General features: G+C 62.6%; 1 protein-coding gene across 1 annotated transcript; it reads left to right on the forward strand.

The window, feature by feature from the left end:
- Positions 1 to 2,314: 2,314 nt before the first annotated feature.
- KIAA1755 (KIAA1755 ortholog) lies at positions 2,315 to 18,388 on the forward strand. Its single transcript, XM_019539504.1, has 15 exons — positions 2,315 to 2,434; positions 7,377 to 7,574; positions 8,105 to 9,410; positions 9,988 to 10,173; positions 11,255 to 11,378; positions 11,822 to 11,915; positions 12,973 to 13,059; positions 13,592 to 13,708; positions 14,200 to 14,298; positions 14,598 to 14,746; positions 15,392 to 15,530; positions 15,827 to 15,949; positions 16,671 to 16,853; positions 17,360 to 17,633; positions 17,679 to 18,388. The coding sequence occupies exons 1-15, from the start codon at positions 2,432 to 2,434 to the stop codon at positions 18,263 to 18,265; spliced, it is 3,669 nt and encodes a 1,222-aa protein (XP_019395049.1). The 5' UTR covers positions 2,315 to 2,431; the 3' UTR covers positions 18,266 to 18,388.
- The last annotated feature ends 7,620 nt before the right edge of the window (positions 18,389 to 26,008 follow it).

Here is a 26,008-nt window from a genome sequence, read left to right on the forward strand (position 1 = left end):
GCATCCCCAGCCGCTGGCCGCAGAGGGGTCGGGCTTCGCGCCCCTTGGCCCCAGCCCTTAGCGGCATTGCTGTGACACCCAGCAAGCCTCCAAGGCGGTGACATCATCCCCAGAAAGCCGCGCTCCCCTCTCTGTGACACCACGTCTGGGAGCCTCGTGGGAGACAATAACAACACAGAGCCGCGGGGACGATGCTGCTGCAGAAATCTGGCTCCGGGCGCAGGAGCAGTGACCCCGCAGAGACCCCAGGCCACCCGGCCTCTGAATGGGCCTCTGTGCCGGGAAGAGCCAGACAGAAGAGCTGTATCCAGCTGCCCGCACAGCTGCTGGAGCCCAGCGAGGCAGAGGAGGGGGAGTGGGGGTGTCGTCTGCCCCGGTCAGCTCTGCACGGCTGTCCCCAGGAGCTCTGCCTGGCGTCATGCAGTGCCCAGACATCCGGGCACGGCCGGGGGCTTGAGCCCAGCTGGGACGTGCTCTCACCTGCTGGAAGGGGTATCCTCGGGGAACCATTTCATGCTCAGCCTGCCTCCTCCCTGGACACATCCGGCGCAGAAGTCAGCATTTGCGTCCCATTGCCCAGCAGCCTTGGGACTGCCAGTGCAAGCTGCGCCCTTGCTGCAAAGAGACCTGGGGAACCGGCACCAGGGTTAGCTTAGCAGCTCAGCTAACCGAGCCTGGCCGGCGGCGCGCCTGCGCCCTCGGGAGCGCCGCACCCCTCCCTCGCCGAGCTGAGCATCTCCAGGACACTCTCCCAGTGCATTGTGGGAGAACTTACCTGTCCTTTTTGGCACAGGCCAGGGGTGGGGGGCATTGTGGGAAGGTGCTGGAGGACTCTCAGCATGGGCTGGAGGGGAAGTGGTTTGAAGCCCGGGAGCCTGGGCTGAAGGCACTGGTTAACTGCGGGGAGGCTCGTGGCTGCGGGGGTGAGGTTGGGGCCAGGCCGCGTTGCAACGAGGATGTCCCCTTGTCTCCTCCGGGATGCAGCAGCCTCCGCTCAGTGGCTTCGGGGCCGAAGCTGGAACCAGCTCTTCCCGAAGCGCCGCCTGGACGTCCGGCCCGCGCGGACGGGGGGAGAAGTGGTCCCCAGGCCAGAGTCCACGTGGCAGCAGCGCCACGCTCCCCCTTGCCGGACCTCCCCCGCTCCGCTTGTTTGCCGAGCGCTTTGTGCAGCCGTGGCCTGATCCCTGGCCGCCGGCTTGTTATTGCAGCTGCCTCCTCACCGGCTCGTCCAGGGTCCCGGCGCTCTGATGCTGCCGACCCGCCGCGGCCCCTTCCCAGCAGGCCCACGCTGCTCTGGGGCAGGGCGGACAGTCGGCACCCGGGAGCAGCAGGGCTTACCCCGTCCAGTCCCGGAGCTGGTGTGTGCCTCTCCCACGGATGGGCAGCCTCCTGCCAGGCCGGGTCCCCCTGTTCCCGCTCGGAGAAGTGCCCTGCGCGGGCCGCGCCCATCGCCCGGGGTAGCGGCCGGCTCCGTGCAGACCGGCCTCGCGCGCTGACGGCGTCTACGGCAGGCCGCTACCCCGGGGCAGCCACGTGCCCGCTCCTTACACGCGCACGACACCGTCGCAGCCCTGCGGCGTGCCCCGATGCTGCGCTACCGCAGGGTTTGCTCCAGCGGTTTCTTCCCAGGGCCATTTCCCCGTCGGCTTCTGCAGAGGTGGAGAGCTGGCTCGCCGCAGGGGCCTCCCGGCCTCCTCCTCCGCAGCGTCCCTTTCGCGGGCTCCTTCCTCCCCCCACGGCTGCCCCAGCTGGGACGTGGATTTTGCCACAAGACAAAAGGAAATGAGCGGCTAATTAAGCGGCGCAGCAGCAGGAGAGAAGACTCCGCGGCGCTGGCTGGCAGGCCCCTTTGAGGGAGAAAGGAAGAAACCTCTTTGGGAGGAAGCAGAAATGGTTAGAAAAACAAGCCTGTGTGGGCGTCCTGAGCTCCTCTTGGCAGGCGCCGCGGGCCACGCTCAGCCCTGGGGGCCGCGCTGGATGCGCGCACGACGCCAGGGCTGGCCCGGGCTTGCGAGGCCCGTTCCCAGTGCCACCGCCGGCTGGGCACGAAGCGCGGCCTGTGTCCGTGGGCACAATGGGAGCCGCTGTTCCCAGGCGCGGCGCTGCACGGGGGTGTTTTGCAGTCAGAGGAGCGCGGCCGCGAGCGAGACGGAGTTTAAGGCCTCTCTCCCAGACAGCCCCCTCCCTCCACCCCCTTCCCCTCCCCTCGCCCTCCCTCGCTCCTGGAGGACGGGAGCAATCCCGACGCTGGGATGCAGGCGCCGGGGCAGTGAAGTCGGGGCTGCCCCGGCCCCGTCGGGACTGTCCGTGGACCGCGTGGAGGAGGGTCGCGTGGCCGGGGCAGCTGGAGGCAATAGGGAGACGCGCTGGCATCCAGGAAGGACGAGGAGCGGCGGAGTCGTTGCCCGCTGCCCCCAGCCCCTCTGCCACCATGGTAATGCCTTCTGCTTTTGTCTCTCCGGCCACTTTCCTCGCCCCCTCCCCACGTCCGCTCCTCCCCTGTCACCTGTCCCCGGCCCGCGCCGAGCCGTCGGTGGCGGAGCACTCCCGCGACCCTTTGTACAGCACCGAGCACACCTGGCGGGCCCTGGGCGCTGGCAACAGCGCAGGTGTGAGGCCGCTCCTGGCTGGGTGGGGAGGTGGAGGGGTCCCTGCGGCAGAGCCTGCCTGGCGGGGTGGCGGGCAGCGCTCCCTTCCCAGGCCGAGCGCGCGTCCCGGGAGGCTGAGCAAAGCTTTGGCACCGCTGTGAAGGACGAGCAGAGATCACTAGCAGCTGTTTGGAGCGAAGCGTGAGACGGCGAGCGACTGCCGCTCCGTCCTCCCCGCCGTCTTCTTTCGGGCGCAGGAGGAAGACCCGGAAAGCGTGCCCCGCGCAGGGGAAGGGTCCCCGGTCGCCGCCCCGGGCTCCTGGCCACCACCGGCTCGCTCCGGCCGCTATCCCGAATGCTGCTCTCGACATCCCTCACGGCCTGGCTACACTTAAAAGTTTGGATCCGGCAAGCCTCACGCTGGCAACGCTCCCATCGAGGGAAGAGCTGCAGGAGGGGGAGAGGGAACAGTTGTTCTCTGCCAGTTGGAGCTTTTAAACCCTATTCCCGTCTCTTTTTTGCGCCTAGAAAAGGGGGCCGCGGCGCCGTGACTCACAGTCGCGTTCCTCCGGGCGAGCTCAGAAAGGCTCAAGGGCTCCGGTCCCTCCCCGAGCCACCTTCATTCCCCAGCCTGTAAAGCCGTGGCTCTTAGGGGAGAAAGAGCCTTAGCAGCCCCGGGGCGGCCAGCAGAGAAACCTCTTTCAGTGCCTGCATCTCTTTCTGCTCTCAGTGCCTTTGTTTCCTCTTTGCCTTTCGCTTGAGCCAGAGAAGAGCCGCGGGGCCTGGCTCCCTTCGGGTTTGACGCGATCCTGCATTTACAGGACCACCAAGACCCCCGCCCGCAGAGGGGTGAGGGTGGCAAACGTCGCAGGACCACGTCCTGAGTCGCCCCGGGCCAAAAGCACGTCCTCCTTGGTGCGGCAGAGCCGAGGGAGGTCCCAGCCAGGGTACCTTTGGCTCCGGACGTCTCTGAAAAGCCCCATTTTCTCCCTGTCCCCACACCCCTTTTTACAGCAGATCGACATGTGAGGCTTGGTCCAGCTGCCTCTCTTCCCCTGACACGGGTTTGAGAGGGGCCTGCTGTTCGATGATGGACGATGCCTTTGCACGCTACGCGCCGAGCGTGCGTGTGCGTGTGCGGCCGGGCCATTTCCTGCGAGCCAGCTTCCCTGGGGGCTTTGTCTCGGGGATCTCTCTTCTTCAGCCCAGTTGCTCCTTTCCCCGGGTGCTGGGGGCTGCCCTGGCCCCCCCGGCAAAGCCGTCCTCCCTGCTCCCGGCGCACGTGCACCGCGTCCTGCTCCCCGGCTTGTTCCCGTGACAAGTTTCCGACGGCGCAGTCGGTGAGTGCAACCGAGGCACGGGTCGCGCTCCCCGGCAGCCCCTTGCACCGGGGGCCCTGGGGCGCTTGACCAGCAGGCAAAGGGCTGAGTTTGAATTGTCACGTTTTGGTCACTGCAACGTTTGCGGGGGTTGCGTGGCACGGGGTAGGGCCTGCAGGCTGCACGGCCGACCGGGCTGGAGAGCAAACCGCTGCTTGCAGACAGGGATAACTGAGCTCAGGGAAACCTCACGGAGCAAAGACAAGGGCTGCGAGGCCAAACCTGCTGGGTAAGGACAGGCACGCGTCCACCAACATTTCATGCCAGACCCCACCGGCGTGGCTCGGGTCTGCCCGGCTTCAGCGGGCCACCAGCGGGTCAGTGGTGACTTCGGGCACGGATGCTCGGGGGAGCGCGACTGTGCAGCCAGCGAACGGGCCGAATCGCCGGGCGTCCTCCCAAGCCCCACCACCTTCCTCCCGGCCACAGCCAGGCCCGACTCCTCGTGCAGATGCCCGTGCGCTGCGCGCGCCTTGGGCGCTGGGGGGTATGCAGCATTTTCCCACTGTGGGCTGAAGGTGGGGAGGCAGCGGGGGCCGGATCCTGCCGGCACTGATGCCACCGGAGCTTTCTCCAGAGGCCGTGATGGAGGCACGACCGGGCGCTCGGTGCTGAGAAGCATTCTTGCACAACCGCCCGGCGCGGCCTCTGCCCCGCCAAGGGGACGTCCCCTTTTCATCAGCACGGAGGCGGCGGGCGAGCCACGAGAGCCGGCTGCGGAGCGCGCGGGGCTGAATGGGAGCCGCGGTCCAGAGCTCCTCGGCCCCGGCAGGAACAACGCGGCAGTGTCCGTCCTGGGCGGGGGCCGAGCCGGGCCCTGTCACCAGAAGGGGCTTCCTTTTCCCTTCTCTCAGCTCCAGATGTGCTCAGCCGGGAGGAGCTCAGTTTGGCGGCACAAAGAGCCAGTCTTGGAGCGCGTCGGCGGACGCGGGAGGGTCACCCGGGCTGGCAGACCGCCAGCGAGGCACCGTCAGACGTGGCCCCAACCCGCACTTGCAACATCTGGGGAGGGCACATCTGGCACCTTAACTTTCCAAGCCCCCACATCTGTCCCCAGACCCAGCAGTGCCGAGCAGGGGCTGAGCCTGGCAGCATTCACCCAGGCCACGACCAGGAAGGGAGGAGGCGATTTGAGGCTGGTCTTGGGGTCAGACTCCTGCTAATGGCCACAGGAGGAGCTGGCCTGGTCCCTTGATGCCCCAGTGCTGCGGGCTGCACCGCAGGGCGACAGTGGGACGTGCACTGGAGTCCTTCCCTCGCCCAGGCAAGACGTGGAGATTTGGGAGCGACGGCGGCTGCTCCTGAGGCCGCGCTCGCAGGCAGCAGCACTGGAAGAGGCGCGAGGCAGCGGGGAACCGCACCTGTTCGGCCTCCACAAGAGAAGGCCGAGGGGGATCTTGTGGCCTGTTACAGACTAGTCGGGGGGGACCAGCAGGCACTGGGGGGTCCCTGTTCCCCGAGCACCGCCAGGAGTGACCAGGAATAGCGGTCACAAGCTGGCAGAGGGCAGGTTTGGGCTAGACATCAGGAGGCGCGACTTCACGGTCAGGGCGGCTAGGGTCTGGGACCAACTTCCAAGAGAAGTGGTGCTGGCTCCTGCCCTGGGGGTGTTTAAGAGGAGGTTAGATGCACACCTTGCTGGGGTCGTGTGACCCCAGTACTCTTCCCTGCCATGGCAGGGGGTCGGACTCGATGATCTGCTCGGGTCCCTTCCGACCCTAGAAACTATGAAACTATGAAACTTGCCAGAGCCAGAGCATCTGCAAGAGCCCTGCTGCAGCCTGGCGTCCAGTTTGCTGCAAAACTGGGGTGAGAAAACCAGTGGTCCTGCATCTCCAGTCCGGAGCTGCGCAGAGCCAGAGGCCTGGGAGGAAGCAGGTCCTCTCTCCTGCCCAGCTCAGGGTGAGGGCACGTGGAGGCAGCGTCCGAGCACCTTCCCACGCCACAGATGCTGGGAGACGGGGCCCTGGAGCCTCACTCCAGGAAGGCTTGTGGCACTCACTGCAAAGCACAGGACATAAAGCACACTGAGGATCCCAGCCCTGACTGGGTCCAAGGCTCCGTTGCTCCCGAAGTGGGGCATGTGCACGGGGTTCAGCCCTTCATACTTGGATGTTTGGCTAATTCCTCTTTACTTTCTGGGATGTCCCCATGGAGATGCACCTCCCGGCCCCACACTTGCCAGGCAGAGTCCATGCAGCTCCCAAGTACCATGAAGCCACCGCCAGTGCAACTCACCCGCTGCAAGAAATGAGGTCTTGGTGCTAACCAAGCCGCCTCTCTGCGTGAAGGCCTGCTCTGAGCTGGGAATCCATCCATGTCCAGCACAGCTACACCGGGGTGCTGACTCTCCTCCCCCGGCCCGCAGCTGAGGCCGGACGGCCGGAGATGCAGCTCTGCATCCCCAACAGCTGAATTAAGACGATGCAAGCAGCCAGCACCAGGACCTGCGTGAGACAGCGCGGTGCTCCCAGATCTGCAGCAAGCCCACGCTGAGAAACCAGCTCATGTTTCCCGTCAACTCGCTGTTGGCTCAGCCCACGCAGGAGCGGGGAGCCAGATTGCATGCTGCCTCAGTGTGGGGCCAAAAGCCGACAGCCTCCGACCAGCGCCGGGTTCTCCAATCGTTTTATTTCCCCCTCGACGTTCCCTAACGCCGCTGAAATCAAATCTGGGCTCAACCCGATTGCTCCCTTTTGTGCCCCGGCTACATCAGCGGCCCTGAAAGCGAGAAGCGCGCGAGGATCTCATGCAGAGCCAGGAGGGCGAGCTGGGAAGAGCGCGCTGTGCGTCTTGCTGCAGCCGCGGCTGTGGGTTCAGGGTGCGGGGGCTTGCGCCGCAGTGCAGCAGACCCCAAACCCTGCAGTGGATTCATACTGGCTTCTCCAGGGACTGGGACTGGACGAGACCCCCCCTCGCCTCCATTTGTCCTTCATCTGCTTATCCATCCAGCCCCTCCGTTTTCTACAGGCTTAAATCTGAGCCTCTCCAAACTCCAGGGGAGTGTGGACCCGAGCCTGTGCACCCTGCAGGAGTGCTCCGAAGCCTCGAGGGGTTTGGGGTTTGGCCCCAGGGCTGATCTCCGAGTCCCAGGTCTGTCGAAGCTCCGTGGAGGCCGCAGGCAGCGTAAATCCAAAGCCCCCTGGGCTGCATGTTCAGAGGGTGTCTGGGAGCTTGGCCACCCCTCCGCGCCACGTGCACACAGGTAGGTATTTCCCAACACCGAAAGCGCGTGAGTCCCCGAGCAATGCCGCCAGCTCGGCTGGACTGCTGCTCTGGGTGGCTTTCCTCCCGGGGGGTTGCAGGCTGCTCCTGAGTAGGGGTCTCTAGCGATGGCCCTGAAGCATGGGGAGACGGGGGGCTCCCACGGGGGAACCAACAGACCCGTGTGTTGTGCTTTCCCCCGCAGGACCCGCGGTCCCTGGATGCCGCGGTGCAGAGCGCCCTCCAGGCCTTGTACCCTCCCTTCAGCGCCACGGCCCCCACGGTCCTCGGCCAGGTCTTCCGCCTGCTGGAGGCCGACTACCACGGGGACGGGCTCTGCTGCCTCCTGGACTTCCTGATCCCTGCCAAGCGCCTCTTCGAGCACGTGCGGCAGGCGGCCTGTGTAAGTCCGTGGGTCATCACGTCCACGCTGCCCGTGCCCTGGCTCTCCGGCCCGGGAGGCAAGCCCTGATTTCACACAACAGCAACGCCTCCTGCCGCCAGAGCCCTAGAGACACGCTGCGATGCACAGGCGGGACCCTCCGGTCAGCGGGGCTGAGCTGGCCAGGGGAGCTTACCCGCTCACCCGGTGCCAGCCCAAATGGGGCAGGACTCGCAGCACCTGCAGCAGGCAGGTCCGTGCCCCTCTCTGGCATTCCCCCACCGCGGACAGGGCTCCTGGGATGGGCTGGGACTCATCTAGCTGCTGGGTCAAAGCCTGGCCTGGGACTCAGGTGCTTCTCCGCCACAGCTCTGTATGCCGCCTTGGGCAACTCACTTAGTGCCTCAGTCCCCATTGCGAGATGGGCATGAGAGTGCTCCTCTATCACACGGGGAGGTAGCAAAAACGCGCAGGGCAGAAGGCCTGGGGGATCAGTGACTGTTGCAGAGACGGGCCGGATTCACTAACGAGCGTGTCTTCCCCTCTCGTAGGCGCCTTATTGCAACTGCCTCTTCCTGCACGAGGGCTGGCCCCTGTGCCTCCACGAGAAGGTCGTCATTCACCTCGCGCCCCTCAACCTGCTCCTCCTGCGCCCGGGCGACTTCTACCTGCAGGCAGAGCCCTGCCAGGACCAGGCGGCCGGCATCGTCCTCAAGTGCCTCTCCCGGGACCTGCGCGCGGTGGAGGAGATCCCCGTCCCCCAGCCTTCCTACTCGCTGCTCTTCACCAACGAGTGGCTGGAGGAAGTCAACCGCGGTCTGGACCGGGCGCCACTGCGCACCTGCCTGGTGGCCACAGAAAATGGGGTCATGCCCATGCCTTGGAGCAAGATCGCCACGCCGGAGTTCATCGAGAAGCCCAAGGTCGCGCCAAGCCTGGCCCAGGCTGCAGCCGCCCCGCTGACTGCCGCGCGGGACCGGGGCAGCTTGGAGTGCCCTGGTGCAGCAGCGGCTCCGGTGCCAGGCTCCGGCGGGCACGCGGCAGGGACGGTGCGGGAGCGCAAAGCCGTGCCCCCGAGCAAGTACCCGGGGCTCATCAAGGTGGAGCAGGCAGGCCCCTGGGAGCCGGGCGCCCGGGGGTCTGTCGCGCCCAGCCTGTGCGACGTCCTCAGCGGGGACCTGGAGGGCGAGTACGTGGACCTGCTGGAGCTCTCTGCGGACGGGGGCTCTGGCGTGCCCCCCGGGTCGGAGCAGCCGGCGCCTCCGGGAGAAGCAGAGCCGTCGTCCGAGAGCGAGCCGGGGCTCCTGCGCGCTAACGGCAGGCCGGCCGCGGAGAAGTGGGCCTGCGGGAGAGGGCCGAGCGCAGGAGAGGGTCCCTGCACGCCGTGTCTGAGGAGGAGGCGAAGCAGAGACCCCCAGTGCCCCGGGCCGAGGTGCTGGTACCGCGAGTCCTACGCGGCCGCTGTCCAGAGCCCCATCGGCTGCGGCGCCGGGCCCATGGCTGCCATCCAGGAAGAGTGCGAGGGGCCCAGCCATGACCCCCCTCCCGCCGTGAAGCCCCCAGACGGGCACCGATCCCCCCGCTCCGGCTGCCCTCCCCGGGCGGCCAGCCAGGAAGCGAAAGCCGAGGAGGCGACCACGCAGGGATACCTCAAGCTGCGCAAGTCTCCGGCGGGTGCAGGGAGAAACCCTTCTCGGTCCGAGCCTCCCGCTGCCAGCCACAAATTCCCCTTCTCAAAGGGCCCGCGGCAGCCGGCGGCCCCCGCCGAGACCTCCGCCGGCCGGCACGGGGGGTCTCGGAGGATGATGTCGGTCCTTTACTCTCCCAGGATGAGCAGAGCCAAGCCGGCAGGGAAAGGTAACAGCCCGCTCGGCCGTGTACACGCGCGGGCACGGGCGGATCTAGGACCGTGAAAAGGGGGTGCAGGGGGTGAGCTGCATCGCCCCATATAAATCAACATGCATTTTTCTCCGGTTAAAAAGATGCTAGAAGCTGTGCTAACATGCGAGGGGCCTGGGGCAGTGTAAGATTGAAGCAAAAACCAAGACCGCTTCATTGAAGGAGTCTGCAGGGCTGTGAAGTAGGGGTGACATGGCCAGGAGCAGAGCGGGGGCTTGGCCGGTGGGATGTCGAGACCGTTTAGACGCAAAGCGGGTTGTGAACCCTGGTGGGATGAAGAGTTGAGCAGGGTCCGGTACAGGACAGAGCCATGAAGTCAAGTGACTCCTGGCTAGAAACGCTGCTGTCGCTGCCACGCGGGGGTCCAAATGCGGGGTTGGGGCGGGAGTCCAAGGGGCTGCATGTGCCCCAGGGCACCCCCAGCTCTGCACCTGCACACGGGTGCAAAGTGCCACTGCAGCACACCAGGCCTGTCCCCCACAGCCCTTGGCCCCCTCCCTGCTTGTGCCTCACTCTCGGTGTGTTTGCCCGGCAGGTGCTGACCAGGCGGAGGCCGCTCTGCTGCACGTCGGCTCTCCCCCCGGCACCGGCTGCGGGAACGGGCCCTGTGCTCCCGCCGCGGCCCCAGACCCTCTCCCTGCAGACGGCAGTGCCCCGCAGCTGCCCCGGTGGCAGGACCTCAGCACCCAGCTCCTGCTCTCAGGGGTAGCGTGCCTGCCAGGTACCTGCTCGGGGCTTTCACCTGAAATGTCCTTGCAACGAGAGGCGGCTTCGTGGCCGGAGCGGGAGGGTTTGCTCAGGGCTGGCTGAGACTCGGCTGCAAAACCTAAAGCTTCTAAACGGAGAAAGCCCAAAAACCTGCTGGCTGGGAAAGCATCTTCACTGCGACGAGCTTTTCGCCCGACCTGGCCAGTGGGAATGTTTCTGCTTTCAGGAACCGAAGGAACGAAGGCAGACAAGGTTCTTTGGGTAGATGCAATCTCTTTTATGAGACCAACTAAATAGTTGGAAAAATTGGTCTTTGCGAGCTTTCAGGCACAAACACTTTCTCCAACTATTTTTCCAACTATTTAGTTGGTCTCATAAAAGAGATTGCATCTACCCAAAGAACCTATGTCCTTGGGCCAACACAGCTACAACCAACAACCCTAAAACAGGGAGACAAAAACGTTAATTGATGTTATTTTTTTTTACAAGGTTGTTCAAGTTTGGGTTCCTGGAAACTGAAAATGTAGGGGTCATAGCTCCCAGCTCCATGCCACAGCTTCTCCTTTCTGGGCCGTGACCTGCCCTGAGAGCGAGCTCGGGCTGGAGCCTCAGCATCCGATGCAGGGCTCCCGCGCGGTCCCCGGGGAAAATGGAGCGGAGCTGCTGCGTGGTGCCCGGGCCGTCGCTCCAGGCTGGGCAAGGGAAGTGTGGGAGCCGTGCATCTCAGGGAGCACGCGGCAGAGCGTGCTGGGGTAGTTTGTAGTCTCCAGTTAACCAGTGAACGCAGCATCACCAGCATGCACCACTGTGCACGACACCTCCCTCCAAACCCCAGCTTCTGGAGTCACGCGAACAAGGCAGGGCGTCTGCTGTTTTTATTTTAAAAACAAAAAAACCCAGTTGGTCTGCAGCTCTCCTGGCTGCAAAGGGAGAAGAGGGTGCAGGCGTGACTCTGAGAAGTAGAGATAAAAGAGCACAGGGCAAAGGAGCTGTCGGCCGGTCTCACGACGCGGGGACCTGGCTCTGGTGGTTTGAGACCGGGCTCGGTGGTGTTGCAGGGCAGAGACCCACGGTTTGCTCTCCCCCGGCTGCAGGGAGCACGGACAAGCTTGGCCGGGCCCTGATCCAGGTGAGCACGAGCAGCAGAGCATGGGAAGCCTCTTGGTGCTCGGCGAGAGAGGTCGCCCGGCTCCTCCTCTACCTCTGCTCCATCCCCAGGTAAGGGGGGACACGGGTCGCTTGCCCGGGGGCGACTCTCGTGCGAACGGGTCAATGTCTTGGCTTTCCTGCTCGCACGGCTGGGCCGGCTGCGGTGTTCACCACGGCCACCTATCCGAGTACGAACTGTGCGATCCCCTTGTTGCACAGACAGGGTGTGTGCGAGAAATACGTGCAATCACCAGGCAGAGCATGGGCCTGCAAGACACTGTTAAATCCCACCCTGCTTTGGGTGTCCCAGAACTGCACAATTACCCGGGGGAAAAAAACCTGCCCCTCTCCAATCTGCCTCCAGTCCTCGGTGCCGAATCCTCCGATGAGCAGGTCGAGGTCCCCGAGGAAGGGCAGTAGCCGAGGGGTCAGGACTGCCCGTTGCCTGCCATCGGTAACTAATGCAGGGTCTTCCTGGCGTGTGGCATCACCCTGTTTTGCTCCACCCCTAGGAGGAAGGCAAGAGGCCTGGGACTGACCGTCGTGGTGGACGCTAGACGGCAGCCTCCCTCCCCTGCCCTGAACGCAGCGTTCACGTCGGTCCAGGTAGGCGGGGGGCATCATAGCAGGGAGGTTTCTGTAGACAAGAGGCCTCTTCTCAGCTGCTCTGGCCATCGTGGGGTTTGCCCAGATGGAGAAATGGCATGTGCTGCCCATCACTGTTGTCCTGCGAGGCCCCTCTCAAGCTCTGCCTGGAGACTGTCGCATTATAGGAGCAAAGCGGGGCCGGCGAGGCTCTGCGGAGGGCTCCTCTTAACATCCGCCCCTGCACAGGGCAGGGCCAGGCCTCTGCAACACCCCAGACAAGGCACTTGCAGACTTCCAGGGACGGAGGCTCCCCAGCCTCCCTGCAGCTTCTGCTCCAGCCGCCCTCGGAGCAAGAGATCTTCCTAATCGCCACCCTGCACCCCAACGCTGCCGGCACCTGCGTGGCTCTCGGGGCTTCCACCTCCGCTCGACAGGCCCTTTGCCTGCTCTGCCCAGCGGCCACGTCTTTGATCTCCTCCCTGGCTTTGCCTACAGGCGTCACCGTGATGATTTATTCAGCCTGGTCCCAGCTGCCTCCTGTTGCAGCACGATGCATTGATCTAGGAAACATCAAGCCTCCCCCTGCTGCTACCCTGGAGACCTTTCCGTTCCCCGCCACCAAATGCCTCCTGGCACCTGGTCCTGCGCTCTGTGGGAGATGGATGCACGCTGGTGCTTGCACAGCTCGTGCACTGGTGCTTACACACCTACCATCGTCGGCAGGCCAGGCCACGGAGGGACACGGCTGTGTGGAGTCCCAGAAGTACAAAGACTCGCTGGCGCCTTAGCAGACAGACGGCCGAGCCCTTGAGCTGATGCCCCCGCCCCAGGCAGGGACCAGCCAGGAGCCAGGCCCGGCAGGAGCCTGGGGGACTGCCCGTGGGATGGGGATGGGGGTGTGCAAACGGGGGCCTGGCGTATACAAGTGCACGAGGGAGAAGCGATTCATAGTCCGTCCTGGCTGGGAGCTTGTCCTCGGCTTCGCTCGCCTTCACCGCGCAGGGCCCGAGGGGCTGGGCTGGCCGAGAAGGGCTCGGTGCAGCCACCGCTGACCTCCCCTCTGCTCTCCCGGCAGCGCTCGTGCCCCGGCGCCATCCGCAGCCTGCTGCTGCTGGCGGAGAAGGAGGCAGCCGCACTCCTGGAGAAGGTACCTGGCGCACAGGTGAGGGCAGGACCAGCACGGCCCACGTCTCTGCCCCAGTGCCCCGCGGCCCTCCGCGCGTCCTGCCGGTGCACCCAGACCCCGGCAGCCTGAAACCCCCCAGGGGCAGGCTGGGCTCAGGGGCCCTTCTCCCCATCACAAAGGACCGCCTGCCCCCGCCTCGCCCAGGCAGCGCGGCCAGGCAGCGCTAATGGCCGCGGCTGCCCGGGGCACGAGCGCTCTAGCAATTACCTCCACCCGCCGGACACAGGCAGCGGGATAATAACTCAGAGCTGGAAAGGGTTTATTGTTCTGCTAATGCGGCTCCGTTTAATTAATCTAATGTGAAATATTAATGAGCTCCATTACCCCGCCGGCTGCCCTAGCAGATTATTAGCATGTCTGCTGTCTCCTGGGCACGGAGCAGCCCCGCACCACGGCGGCCCTGTGCACAGACGGGGCTGGGGCAAGGCCGAGCCGGGGGGAGTGTCCAGCCTGGCAGTGCTGCCCCCACCGCGCGCTCCAGCTCTCCCCGTTCGGCTGTCCCCCGCAGGTGGAGGCGCTGGCATCGCTGGACGACCTGGGCCGCTATGTGGACCCCAGCCAGCTGACCCGGGACCTGGACGGCACCTTCCCTTACTGCCACAGCGAGTGGGTGCCCTTCTTCCAGGTGTCTACGGTCATGGCCTTCAGCTCTCCCCCTTTCCTCCGCCACCCGCCTGCTTCCTACCGGCACCGCTCCCGCGGAAAGGCCGGGGCACGGTCCTGGCAAGCTGCATGTGGGGAAGCCGGTGCCCTGCGGCAAGGGCGTGGGGGCCCGCCTCGTGGCCACCCAGCGGGTGGTGCCACAGTGTCATAACAACACGGCACACGTGCATGGGGGGTCCTGGGACACGCCACGGCTCCCGCGTGAGGCCGAGAGCTCAGCAGAAGGTGAAGAACAGGGGGAGCACACGGCTACTCACCCCAGCCCCCCCGCTCATTAACTGCCTGGCTTCCCACCTGCTGCAGCCACCACCTCTTACCCCGTGCCGACTGGTTTCGACAGCCCGAGGCTCTGCCCCATCCCTTCCCTGCTCCCTGCCCTTGGGCCCATCTTTCGGCCCCTCTGCCGGCCCTGCCCGGCCTCAAGACGCTGACCGCGGGCGCTTCCCCCTGCAGAAGCTGCACCCCTTCGTCGCAGATCTCACGGCGGTGTCGGAGCTGCTGCGGCGCGCCATCGGGGAGCTGGAGAGAGGCGCCTCGCCGGAGGGCCTGCAGGTACCCGCCGCGCTGCACGGTGCAGCGCTTTCCTTGGCCCCAAACCCCGCCATGCTCCACCCCAGAGGCAGCTGCACCGGAGGGGCACTCTGGTCAAAACCTTTGGGCAGGGTCAGAGAAGTTCCCAAAGATCCTGATGAAGGAGCCTGGTGGGGACAGCCCCCTGCCACCCCAGTGGGGCCACGTAGCCCAGCACATGCCACAGCAAGGACAGGGGCTCCGAAGGGGTGGGACGGGATGGACCGCGGGGCGGGTGGGTGAGCGGGGCAGTGCTGCCCGGGTGTCTGATCCTCCTGCAGGAAGCGACCGAGCGCACGGAGCGGTACCGGGAGCTGATGCGGACGGTGCTGCGCGACCCCCAGCTGGTCACTTTGCAGAGGGACGCGGGGGCCACGCTGGCCAGGCTGAGCAAGGAGGCGACGCGGCTCAGCTCCTCTCCCGACGTCAGGTACTGCAGACAGGCCGGCCCGTCCGTCTCCGCACCCTCGGGCAGCTGCTTCGCCCGGTCTGTTCCCACCCGGGGGTCCCACCGCCCGGCCAGCTCCCCTCGCCGCCGCGGGCCCGTGGTGGCCCGGACGGCCCGTCGAGCGGCACCCCAGGCCCGGGGCAGCCTTGGCCCCATCACACTCCGGCTCGCTGTCCGAAGGGCCGCTAGATGGCACCAGGCCCCAGGGATGCGAAACTGGTCCCACTCCGGCGCGTTCTTCCCCCGGCTCCTGCTGCGACAGCACGAGGGGACAGGCAGCCCTTCTGGCCGGTGCCACCCCCCCGCGGTGCCCCAACCCGCTGGGCCGGTGCAGGCTCCCGGGGGCGCGGTAGCCTGGCGCCACTGCTGCACCCGGGACTCGGCCAGCGGGCAGGAGGAGACGATACAAGGGGAGGCTGGCACGGGTGCGAATCCCATGTCCCTTGGTGCCACTGCCCGAAGTCAGGGCTGGCATGGTCAGCTCCCGGCTGCCCCTCGGCACTTCTGGCTCCCTGCGAGGGGCAAGAGCAGGGGCTTTGCAGGCACATGCATTGCTCCTGGCTCAGACCAGGCCGTGGCCGTAGCAGGGCGTAAGGCCTGACCATCCAGGGCTCCCTCGGTCTACAGGAGCCACATGGATGCAGCCCTGGGTCTCTACAACCGGGTGGAGGAGGAAGTCCACACCTTGGTGGCCAAGTCCAACCAGTGCCTGGAGCGCCTGGAGCACGTCCAGAAGATCAGGGAGCTGGAAGCCGAGTTCGGCAAGGTGAGGGCTGGTGTCGCGGGGGCTGTGGGGGGTCCTCAGGCCCTTGTCACTACACCTCGGACTGAAGTCTGCTCTGGCTCAGCACCGGGGCGGCATGGACGTCCCCCCTGACACCCGGGGGTGCCGCGCGGAGGAGAGGAGAGTTGTCTTGCAGCCTGCATTTGAATGGCTGAGCTAGTCACTGGGCAAATCCTGTGTCACCGTCCAGAGGGGCAGGCCCGGCCCAGGCAGCGGTGAATAACCGACCTCCCACGCAAACCTCGTGGCTCACGTGGGTCCTTCGCTGCTTCCGACAGCTCAGCGGCTGGATGGATGAAGAAGGCGAGTCGCGGCTGCGCGAGCTGAGCACGGCGGAGTGGGGCGCGGACAGCCCAGAGAAATCCTACCGGCGGTTCAAGGAGTTCTTCATCCAGGCGACAGTAGGTCCTTGCGGGCTATCCTGGATGTGTCTCTCCCGTCTCTGCAATGCGGGGCCGGCTCCGGGGCTGGGCGGCTATCCAGAATGACCCCCAGGCCCTGCAGAGCTACAGCGTCTCAGCTCTCACTGCGCTTTGGCAGTCAGCAGCCTGGTTGCACTGAAAACCTCCCCAAAACGCTGCTGGGGGTTGCTTGGGGAACCATTTCTGAGCAAGAAGGAGCTTGTTCCAGGTCCTCACCTGCCTTTTGCAAGGAGCTTTCCCAGGTTTGCACAGCCTTGGCCCCGATGAGACCATTCCTGCATCTCTGGGATATGTATGTTGGGGCTGAAATCTGGGTGCCCTACCCTCCCGGTCTCCCCTCCGGCTGCCTGCACACGGCTCTCCCTAGGCAGGCGCGCTGAAGAAAGGGCCTTTCTGCAGCTGCCGAGACTTGAGCCTACACAGCCCCACACAGGCAGCCCCTGAGCGCTGTGCTGTGGCTGCGCCAGGAGCAGTCGGGACCAGGGCAGGGTGCGGAGCAAGAAGTGCCCACGGGGGGAAGTTCCTCGCCCCTTCCGTCTCTGCACTGCTGCCCAGAACAGAGTTTGTTCCCGAACAGAAAGCATCCCTCTGGGATTTCACAGCTGCAGAACATCTGGCCCTCACCAAACAGGTCCCCAGTGCAAAATGCATCAGAGCTCGTTTAGGAGCAGAGATTTATTTCCCTTTTATCTTCCTTTAGGCCCGTTACAACCAAGGCCTGGTGCTGTGCAAGGAAGCGGCCGGCTTCGCGGGCCCGGAGGCAGAAGCCTTGGAGGCAGCCAGAGGGGACTTCCAGGCAAGGCTGACGAGTTTCTACGCCGATGTGGAGAGGCAGCAAGCGGAGCTGGAGACTCTGCTGAACCTCTACCGGTTCTACGACAAGGTGAATATGCTCAGACCACGGCCACACGGCCATGACCAGGGCGATGGGGCTGGGTGGGAGAACAAGGAGCTGCTTTCCATTAGGGCAGGGGCATCCCTGACTAGGGCGTGCTGCGTTCAGCCAAGGAGGCAGCACGAGAAAGCCAGCACGGATCGCGACCCCCCTCGTTATCGTGGGAGATGAAGTGCTCTCCGTCGGCGTTTGTACGCGCCACATTTTTTGCCCTTTCTTGCGCTGCAACTGCACGACTGTTTGCATGAGCGGGATTTCTGGATGCTGTAAAAGTCACTGTTTGCTTCATACTGAAGACAGCAGCGAAAGAGAAAGAGCAGCCAAAGACCTACGCGAGGAGAGAGGGAACGAGAAGAGCGTGACTTGGGAGAGCTCGCGTTTCTGGCCGTTCCAGTTGGCCGACGGTGCTGCGTCGGCGATGGCCGGGAGGGCGGCAGGCGATCGCAGAGCAAGAGGAAGCACACAATAAATGCCCCCCTTGCCCTGTTTTCTAGGTCATGTGGCTGAGCCTGGACTGCAAGCACACGGTGGCCTGGGCGCAGCTGGGGCAGAGCCGGGCGGGCAGCCCGAAGGCCGTGCGGCGCCTCGCGGGCTCGCTGCAGAAGCTGTCGGCTGAGTTCCCGGCACCGCGGCTCCAGGCGATGAAGGCACAGGCCTGCGCCCTGCGCCACTGCTGGGGGCTGGGGCTCTGGCACAAGGCCTGGGGGAGGTACCGCGAGACCCGGCAGGCCCTGGCTGAGATGCTGGGTAAGGCCGAGGAGGCGCAAGGCCCTGAAGGAGCTTGTAGCGGGACAGGGGGCACGTGTGGCTCAGCTCCTGCAGGATCGGGCCCGGGTGCCGCAGGGGGCGAGCCTCACACCTGCCAAGCCCCATCCGACCCCGACCCGGCGCCCCCCGCACATGAGCAGCAAGGTGCAGCCGCGGCAGGCAGCAAGAGGTGTGAGGCAGAGAGCGGGGGTGCGGACGACGCGCCCCCAGACCCCTGCACTGGGCCGAGCCATGTGCAGCAGCCCCAGGGCTGCAGCCCCGAGGGGGTCCTGGGAGCTGCCCTGCCTGGGGCAGGGGCGCTGGCTCGGGACGCACCCACGCAGGAGCCTCCACTGACGTGCTGCTCAGACACCGGGCAGCGTCTGGAGGGCAGCGCAAGCCACCCCGTGCGTGACGGCCGGCGCGCGGGTAAGAGGCCAGAAGCAGCCCAGTACTTCCAGGTGTCCAGACACAGCAGCTTTTCCTCTGAAGACACCGATTCGCAGCACTCAGCCGAAGACTTGCCCGCAGCCAGCGCCGCTTTGTCCAGGGACCCGAGCCCTCGACTGGCCTGTCCCCAGGGGGAGTCCGCGGGGATCCTGTATCTGGAGAAGCCCCACGCCAACAGCCCAGCACAAGCCGGCGCCGAGTAGAGCCAGCCCTGCCGAGGCCGCGGGCTCGTCGCCTGCCCTGGGGCACGCCGCTCCTTCTCTGCGCGCCTGCGTGACCCGCCCGGGGGTAGCCACCCTCCCCCACCTCGCGGGGTGCTGCGAGGCTGCATGGGCTTTGTGGTCCCGGCGGGAAGAGCATTTTGCTACACACGTGCACATGACACTGCTCCTGGGTCGTTAGCGGCCTTCAGAAGAGCAGAAAAAGGGCCCGTCCCCTCGCTGCCACCTGGGCCAGCCGGCCCGTGACATCCTCCACTGGGTCCGTGCTCCCCTCCGGGAGCAGAGGGCCGTGCTGAGCCTGCCCCCACCGGCCTAGCTCCAGCACACCCTCGCCGAGCCCCCCGTGCCGCCACGAACCCATCCCGCCTCCTCCAAGACCCCCTTGTCCCCTGTTCCCATATCTTCCCCCCTCCCCTCCCCAGCCGATGGTGCTGCGCTGGCTCGGTGGTGCCGACCATGTTCTGACTTAGTTTGTACAGGACTAGCTTTATTCACCATAATAAACCCCAAAGCAGAGCTCTCCGAGGGGTCGGTGCGTAGCACGGCGGGGCAGCTTTGCCGATGTCAGGCCGGGTCTGATGGCTGCCAAACAGAAATCCCATGGGAATAAATCCCCGGGAACCCCAAACCCAGCCCTGATCCACCTTCCACCTACCTCTCCTCCCAGCTATGCCCCTGCTGCAGCCATCTGCCCAGGGTAGGGGTGCACCTGCTCCAAGGCCCTGGGGCTGCTCCCCAGGTCCCTTGCTGCTCCTCATCACAGAGTCCCTTGCAAGGGCATGAACAGCTCCATCCTCAAACCAATGTATTCCCTTGCTACCTTAGACCTGGGGGTCTCCGGGCAGCCAGCCAATGTTTGCAGGCAGCCAGGTGCAGCCCTGCCTGCCTGTGTCTCTGTAGGGCGGATGCCGTTCCATCTAGCAGAGACCACAGCAATGGCAGGCCAGCCTCCCTGGCTCTGGGAGCTAGCTGCAGGGCCCCTGGGCAGTCCCTGGCCATGAGGAAGGTGCGGAAAAATGTATCAGGCCCCCCCGGGGCACTCCCGGCGTGCCAGTCACCGCCGAGCTGCGCCGCAGCTGCGCTCCTGGTCCCCGCGGAGGCCTTGGAAGGAGCGAGCGTGATTTGCTCTGTCTAGGCGGGCGCGTGCGGCCATGTCTGCAGACGTCTCAGACACGCTCGCAAACGCGGAGAGCGAGTGAGAGAGAAAGAGACGGATGGGGAGAAGGCGCCGTCCTCGGCCACAGTCAACGGGCTCTGAATTTTTCATGAGCCGCGGCAAGCGGGCTCTGTCTGGGATTCTCAGCAGATGTGAGCGATGCTGCGGCTGACTTCAGGAGGCAAGCAGGCCCCAGTTGGCTCGAGCTCGTGGCAGCCTGGCTGGCGATGGGAACGGCGGCCTGCGGTGTGCTGGGTTCATCTTGCAGCCTGGCAGTCTTGTTCGCATCCTATCACCAAATCCTGACATCGGCCTTAAACAATTCTGCTCCTCTATTTCCTTCCTCCACCTCGTTACCCCCCCAGTTGCACACTGGCCACTGCAATTAAGACAGAATAGGTGTATTAATTTCTTACTGGACCCTGGTTCTCCGTGATCATTTGTTCTGGATACTACAGACCTCCCGCGTGTTAGGCCATTTCCTAACTGGAGGCGAGGCGAGCTCATGCTCCAATGTACAGTCCCTCACTGTAGTCAGATAAATCCCATCCTGTCCAGGTGCAGAGTCCAGGCCTGCGACTTTGCATCAGCTGGCCTTGCCATTGGTGTCACTGCAGGACACAAGGTTTGGCCGCTTAGCCATCCCAGGTAGATTTGCAGTTCAGCTTATGCCAGAGCCAAAATTTGAAGAGTGGGGTAGCTGGCCAGTTTTGAACATACTTATGTGGACAGTGAGCCCCGGGTCATCGATGCCTGTTGCACGCGCAAAGCATCTGCATGCTTGTGTGTGAAGGCCAGTGGTGAAAAGGACATTTCAGGCCCGCCAGTGGGACCTTCCCAGGGAAACAGTGTCCTTGCACGCCAAGCAAATGGTTCGGATGCTCAGTGAGGATGTTTGGAGCGGGCTGCCGGGGAGGAGGGAAGATTTTGAATCCTGGTGTAACTGTCTTGATCAAACAGACGGGGTGCAAGGGACTTGTGCACAAGTGACTTCTTTCACACCTGAATCAAATATTCACCCATCCACCCACCCACCCATATACTTCTCTTTCCGAAAACTAAGGCATCAACAAGCATTAAAAACTAGCTGATGCATAAAATAAATCAGAGCAAGAGGAAGGCTATGATGATTCCTGAAAATAACATAATATAAAAGTGTTAGAACAAGACCCTCTCTGAATATAAAAGCTGCTGGATGTCAGGCTGTCACACTGTGTCATTGGATAAGCATCTTCCATCTCTAGCCATTTGCTTTTTATCACCTTGATAAACCTGCCAGACTCCCAGCACTGCTCAGCAGGGAAGGGACGAACGTGCTAATCAATACTTCTGTCATTTTTAGGATTGATTATTCTAATTAATTCTGCAGGTCTTTTAGCCTGGCTTTGAAGAGATAGCCGCTGATACCAGAGATGGCAGGTGGACTGGGGGCCAGTTTATCCGATCATGTAATTCAGGAGATGAAATCTCTCTAGAGGCTACGAGTGAAATTCCGTATTGATTTTAAAGTACTTTCCTTGTTTATAAGAATAATAACAACAGTGCTCCAAGAAGATTTTTCTTGGGCTTTGCTTTTTCCTGGTGTTTCCCGTGGCTGGGTGGGGTGCGCGTGCGGCCTGCATACACCACCTGGGATGGCCTGGAGGGCAGAGCCCGGTTCTGGTTGCCCTTATGACGTCGCCTTCTTACTTTACGGGGCAAGCTGAATCCATCCCAGCCCCTGAATGCAAAAGGGTGCCTGCCCAGGTTGACTGGCTTTACCTGGGTTGTAAGTGTGCAGTTTTCTGAAACTCCTTTGCAAAAGGGACTGCATGCCCCCATTATATACTGATCTAAGCACACTGCTGTATCTAACTACCCCTTTGACACTTTGGTGGGTCCTAATTATACTGCCTGCCCCCAAACCCTGGCATTCACCCCTTGCTGTATAGTGTGGTCTGGATCGGAGCTCTACTGCTTGGGCCCACCTCGAAAAACTGCTGCCGAGGAAGCCCAAGAGAACGGCGAGCAGCCTGGCCAAGCGCTGATCCGTATGGAGGCTACGAGCCATCAGGACTGCAGGACGGAAGGGATCTGCAGTCAGAGAAATGAGGCTTATGAAGGAGAAGGAAAGCCTGTGTGTGCACACACACACACAAACACGCATGTGCACGCTCACACACACACTACAAATAAAAAAATAAACGTGAATCCACGTTTTCCCACTTGCAAACACACGAGCCACAGAGCACCCACCTGGCTGCAGACCTGGATGTCCCCGAGCAGCGAGCGCCAGGTCCAGGATCCCAGCACCTTGCAAGGGACAAGAGCCCTCGCTGCCAGCTGTCCTAATGGAAAGGAGGTCATTTGGGGTAAGGAGCCCAGGCCCCGCTCTTGCTACTGGGAGTACAAGGTACCTGCTGTCAGCCAACCCAGCCCTAAGTCAGTGTGTCCTTGTGCACTGTGCGATGGACCGCACCAATATAATCTACAGTGACTGCACTGCTATAATCCACATACACGTGTGCTTGTCTCTGCTACCCGCTGTGCTGTTTCACCTCAGGGCCCTGGCATCCCCTGTGCCGTCTCAATCCCAGGTTTGCAATACCGGCTCCCGCAGGGTCACGAGCCCTGGGATCTGGCTTTCCAAGGCAGGGCGACGCTGGCTTGCTCCATTTGTCGGCCGGATGCTGTCACTCATTTCTCTCCTTGCATTTCTGCAGGTCGTGTTGTGCTCGCTGCTTGCCGCAGGGCCTGTGTCCCTGGCAGAGCGTGCCAACAACAGCAAGGTTGTGGCAGTGCCCTTGAAAGCACGCTGCATAGTAAAAGGCTTGCTGGGCTTTATGAGGTTTCTAAAGCACTTGAGTAGCTGAGAGGCATCCCACACCAATGAGCTGGGGTCTGCTCAATGTCAGCCAAAGCCTGATTTCGCACAGTCTAGTACAAGCCAGCTGGCAAAACGTCTGAGCCGGTATCTGCAGCGGCCCAGGTTTGGGCCAAGGAGGCACTTGTGGAAGGTTTTCAGGACTGAGAAGTGATCCCTTTGGCGTAGTGACAGACCAGGGGTGCAGTTTTCCCTGCCCTCTCCCCTGATGGCGGACAACCAGGCTGTTCGAGGGAGACACATTGCTGCCCGGGCATGGCCCGCTCACCCTTTCATCTCCCAGACGAGCGAACTGTAGCACGGGTCAGACTTCAAGCACCACCTTTCTGTTAGCATCAGCACCGTGGCTGCATTTGAGCCCAGCGCCAAGGGAGAGGGTGTGAAATCCCTGCCCCTTCCTAGCACCGTGAGCTGCGCGGGGCCTCCACCCACCTGGTTTCAGCGTACTGGGGAATCGCTCGCCGAAAGCAGCTTCCAGTTAGAGGCAAACCCCAAAGGCAACCCTGAGATCGGCACGGTCCTGACCCTTGGGGGACGGGTCCTGGCATCCAGACACGTTCGGTAAAGGGCACTAGGAAGGGGCATAGGCTTCTGGTGATGCCTGGCATGCAGCCGCAGAGGTCTGTATGTGGTGTTTGCCTTACTTCCAGCCCTTGTGCTCTGTGGGAAGACGTGCTCAAACATCCCAGGGCTGGCATGTCCAGAGCAGCTGCAATCCCCAGGGCAGGCCAGCCTGCGCTAGCCTCCTGCTCTCTCACACCCTCGGCAGTTTGTGCTTCCCCGATGAAAGCATGGCCTGGTTCTGCCCCTCCGTGCTTCTCTGCACAGTCAGAAGAGTGTACGGGCCCACGTGCAAGAGAGAATTGGGTCTACTGGTGTTTAAAGGTCGGCCTGCTTGGGAATGCTCTAACTGGGCATGTCTACATGTGCATTGATGCCGGCTTCAATTTGCTGCACAGTAAGCGGGAATGTGCAGGTGTTAAAGTGCATTAATGTTGTGGGTGAGCTAATTTGGGAGTAAAATGAATCCCAAGTCAGTCCCCACACACACACAGTGTTAATGTGCAATAATGCATCTACACGTGCATTGCTGTGCAGTAAATAATCAGGTGTAAATTCGATACCTGCCTGATGCAAGTCAGTGCAAGTCGCCATATCTACTGCACAAGATGGGTCCACACATGTAGATATACCTGGCCGTCCCCGATCTCATTCATTTCTTGATTTCCCAAGCAGCAAGATGTTCTGCTGCTCAGTCCTTGGAGGAAGTGGGGAGTTCACTGACTTCTAGGGAAGTTCAGCCCAAGGCCGGGGCCCGTCTCTAGCACTCACTGACTGATGCTGGTGCTGTCGGATCCAGGGATTGAGCAAGCCGCTGGGTGACTCAGCCCCCTAGACGATGCAAGCACCCAGCGGGTGCTGCCTTCTGAGTGCGTCATCTCCAGGCCAAGGGGGAGCCCAGGACCAGAGCAGGGTGAGTTGCCTTTTTCTGAATAATAATTTCATCACAAATGGCAAATCTGGAAGAAGGAACTGAACCCACTGGGGAGTCTGGGTTCAACGTGGCCAGTAATTGCAGCTGTTAGGGAGAAAAACTGGGGGAAGCATTCTGAAACTATGGCAAGGTTTTGACTCACAAAGTGGAAGTCTCTCGATGGTCATTCATAAGCTGCCCTGAGTTTAAAAATGGCTCTTAAAGAAAGGGATGGAAAGAAACCCAAAGCAGAGCAAACTGTGGAGCTGGCTCTGCTGGTGATGAGGACTCAGCTTGCAGAGAGAAAGGCGATGGAGTCCCTGCCCATTTCAGCCCTGGCTCTGGCCTGCCACAGTCCTGCCATCTCATGGTCTTGTGTCTAAATTAGCCACAAAAGGTTTTGAAATACCCTAAACCTCTTTTGTAGTGAATTTCCTTTGCTCCCTAGCACCTGCCCACTGCAGCCTGCGCCGGCGTTTCTAGATGCACACAACGCGCAACGTGTGCATGGTCCCGCCTGGACCACAGCCTCTGGCTAACACGCGCAGCGGGGTTAGAGCGGGTGATGGCGGCCAGGATCAGGCACACCTACCTGTGGAGCACGGGCATGGGAAGGTGCACTTAATTAAGACCAGATGCGGCTGCGCTTGGAAGGCCGGCCCCGGGCTGGGTGCCCAGCCGCTCAGACCGGGCTCTCCTCTGGACGACCACAGCTGGCCGCTCACCGCACGGGGCGCAGTCAGCGGTCAGAGACAGGCGACATCAACATCACCCCCTCGCTAACAGCTAATTGCCGTGCAGTCTTGAGCCCACTCAAGACTCATCTCATCTCCTCCGTCACGGAGCTGCCACGAGGCAGTGCTGTCCAGACACGCAAGAGGATTCAGTCCAGCCCTGCAGAGCTGCCAGGCTGCACGTGGCCGGAGGGGAGGTGCCCCTCGTGCGTGTCACGTCTGGACGGGGCCTGAAGCTCCCGTCACAGGTGCGGGGCAAAGGGCCAGTCATGCACAATCCTCTTCCTTCTTGGGTGTGCGCTGAGTTGAATAGAAACTTAGCTGACATTTGTCTGGTGAAAGTAAATCTGTCTTTTTTGCTGGGAGTTTGTTCCTCTACCAAGGAAAATCCAGCGGGAAGAGACATCCTCTCCTATTAACTCCTTGCCCCTTGTCCAGGGGAAGGGAGGAGAGGTGCGCACGCTGAGTCCAGTAGACGAACCCCTCAATTCATCGCCTCTCTTGGAACAAACACCGCTGAATCCTGCATTTCTTTCCACAATGTGCATTGCAACTCCTGGCAGGATGCGAGCCCAGCACTTCCACAGCCCGGAGAGACACAGGTTTGCTCTAAAGAGCTCAGGTCCCCCCTTCCCGTCCCTTCCCCGAGTTCCCATGGGCTCGTTTGGATGGGTCTTCCCAAGGAAAGCCTTCCAGCTGCCTCGTAAGGACTTCTCCGTGTCTATCTTGACCCTTCAATTGCTTGATTTATGGCTGGCGATCCGACCAATTAAGCTGTAACCTTTCCAGAAGCCAAGTGTGGGAGTTAATGATTGTCTCTTCCCCATCCACGAAATGGCAAAATCATTTGTCAAGGGCTTTGGTGGGAGGCCTCGGTGGTGGCCGGCCTCCCCGCTCCCCGGCTGCGCCGCAGAGACCGATCAAACACGAGGGGAAGTGGCTCCGAGCAGGTTTCACGTGAACAATTATTTCAAGCCACGCTGGGTTTATTTGCAGTCCAAAGACCGGTCATTCCCTGAAGGCGTTGAGAAAATAATCCCTCTTCGGAAAGGGAAAAGCTAATAAATCTCTGAAGCAAACTCAGAGAGAAGTGGCTGATAAAAACCAACCACCTAAAACTAGGGCGAGACACTAATAGTGGCAGATCCACATCAGGGGTGCAGGGATGCCTGCAACAGGCACCTCTTGCTGGGTCAGGGGTCTGAGCTTGCGGGGAGCGGGGCATGGAGCGTGCACACGCCCCAGGAAACCTGCATGCACCTTTGCACGTGCCCCCCGGCTCCGGCCACCCCAAAGCTTCTCACATGGAAAACAGAGACCCCGGCGTGAGCTCGGACTGCCCAAACTTGCAGCCTGTTGCACGGCATCCCCAGGAAACGAACAGCTGCACGGGCCTGCACCTTGCCAAGCAGCACGGACTCATCGCGGCTCCAGAGACACTTGGAGAAAACCTCCCAGCTCCTTGCCCGAGCTGCTGTCCCCGACCCTCCAGCACAGC

The sequence above is a fragment of the Crocodylus porosus genome, unplaced genomic scaffold (genome assembly GCF_001723895.1).
Source record: "Crocodylus porosus isolate Cpor-Errol unplaced genomic scaffold, CroPor_comp1, whole genome shotgun sequence".
NCBI lineage: Eukaryota > Metazoa > Chordata > Crocodylia > Crocodylidae > Crocodylus > Crocodylus porosus.

Bases quoted from the DNA above. Each gene is read 5' to 3' on its own strand.
- KIAA1755 (XM_019539504.1), top strand. The intron at 9,411-9,987 runs GTAACAGCCCGC...TTTGCCCGGCAG, and splicing joins AGCCAAGCCGGCAGGGAAAG to GTGCTGACCAGGCGGAGGCC. The intron at 15,950-16,670 runs GTAGGTCCTTGC...ATCTTCCTTTAG, and splicing joins AGTTCTTCATCCAGGCGACA to GCCCGTTACAACCAAGGCCT.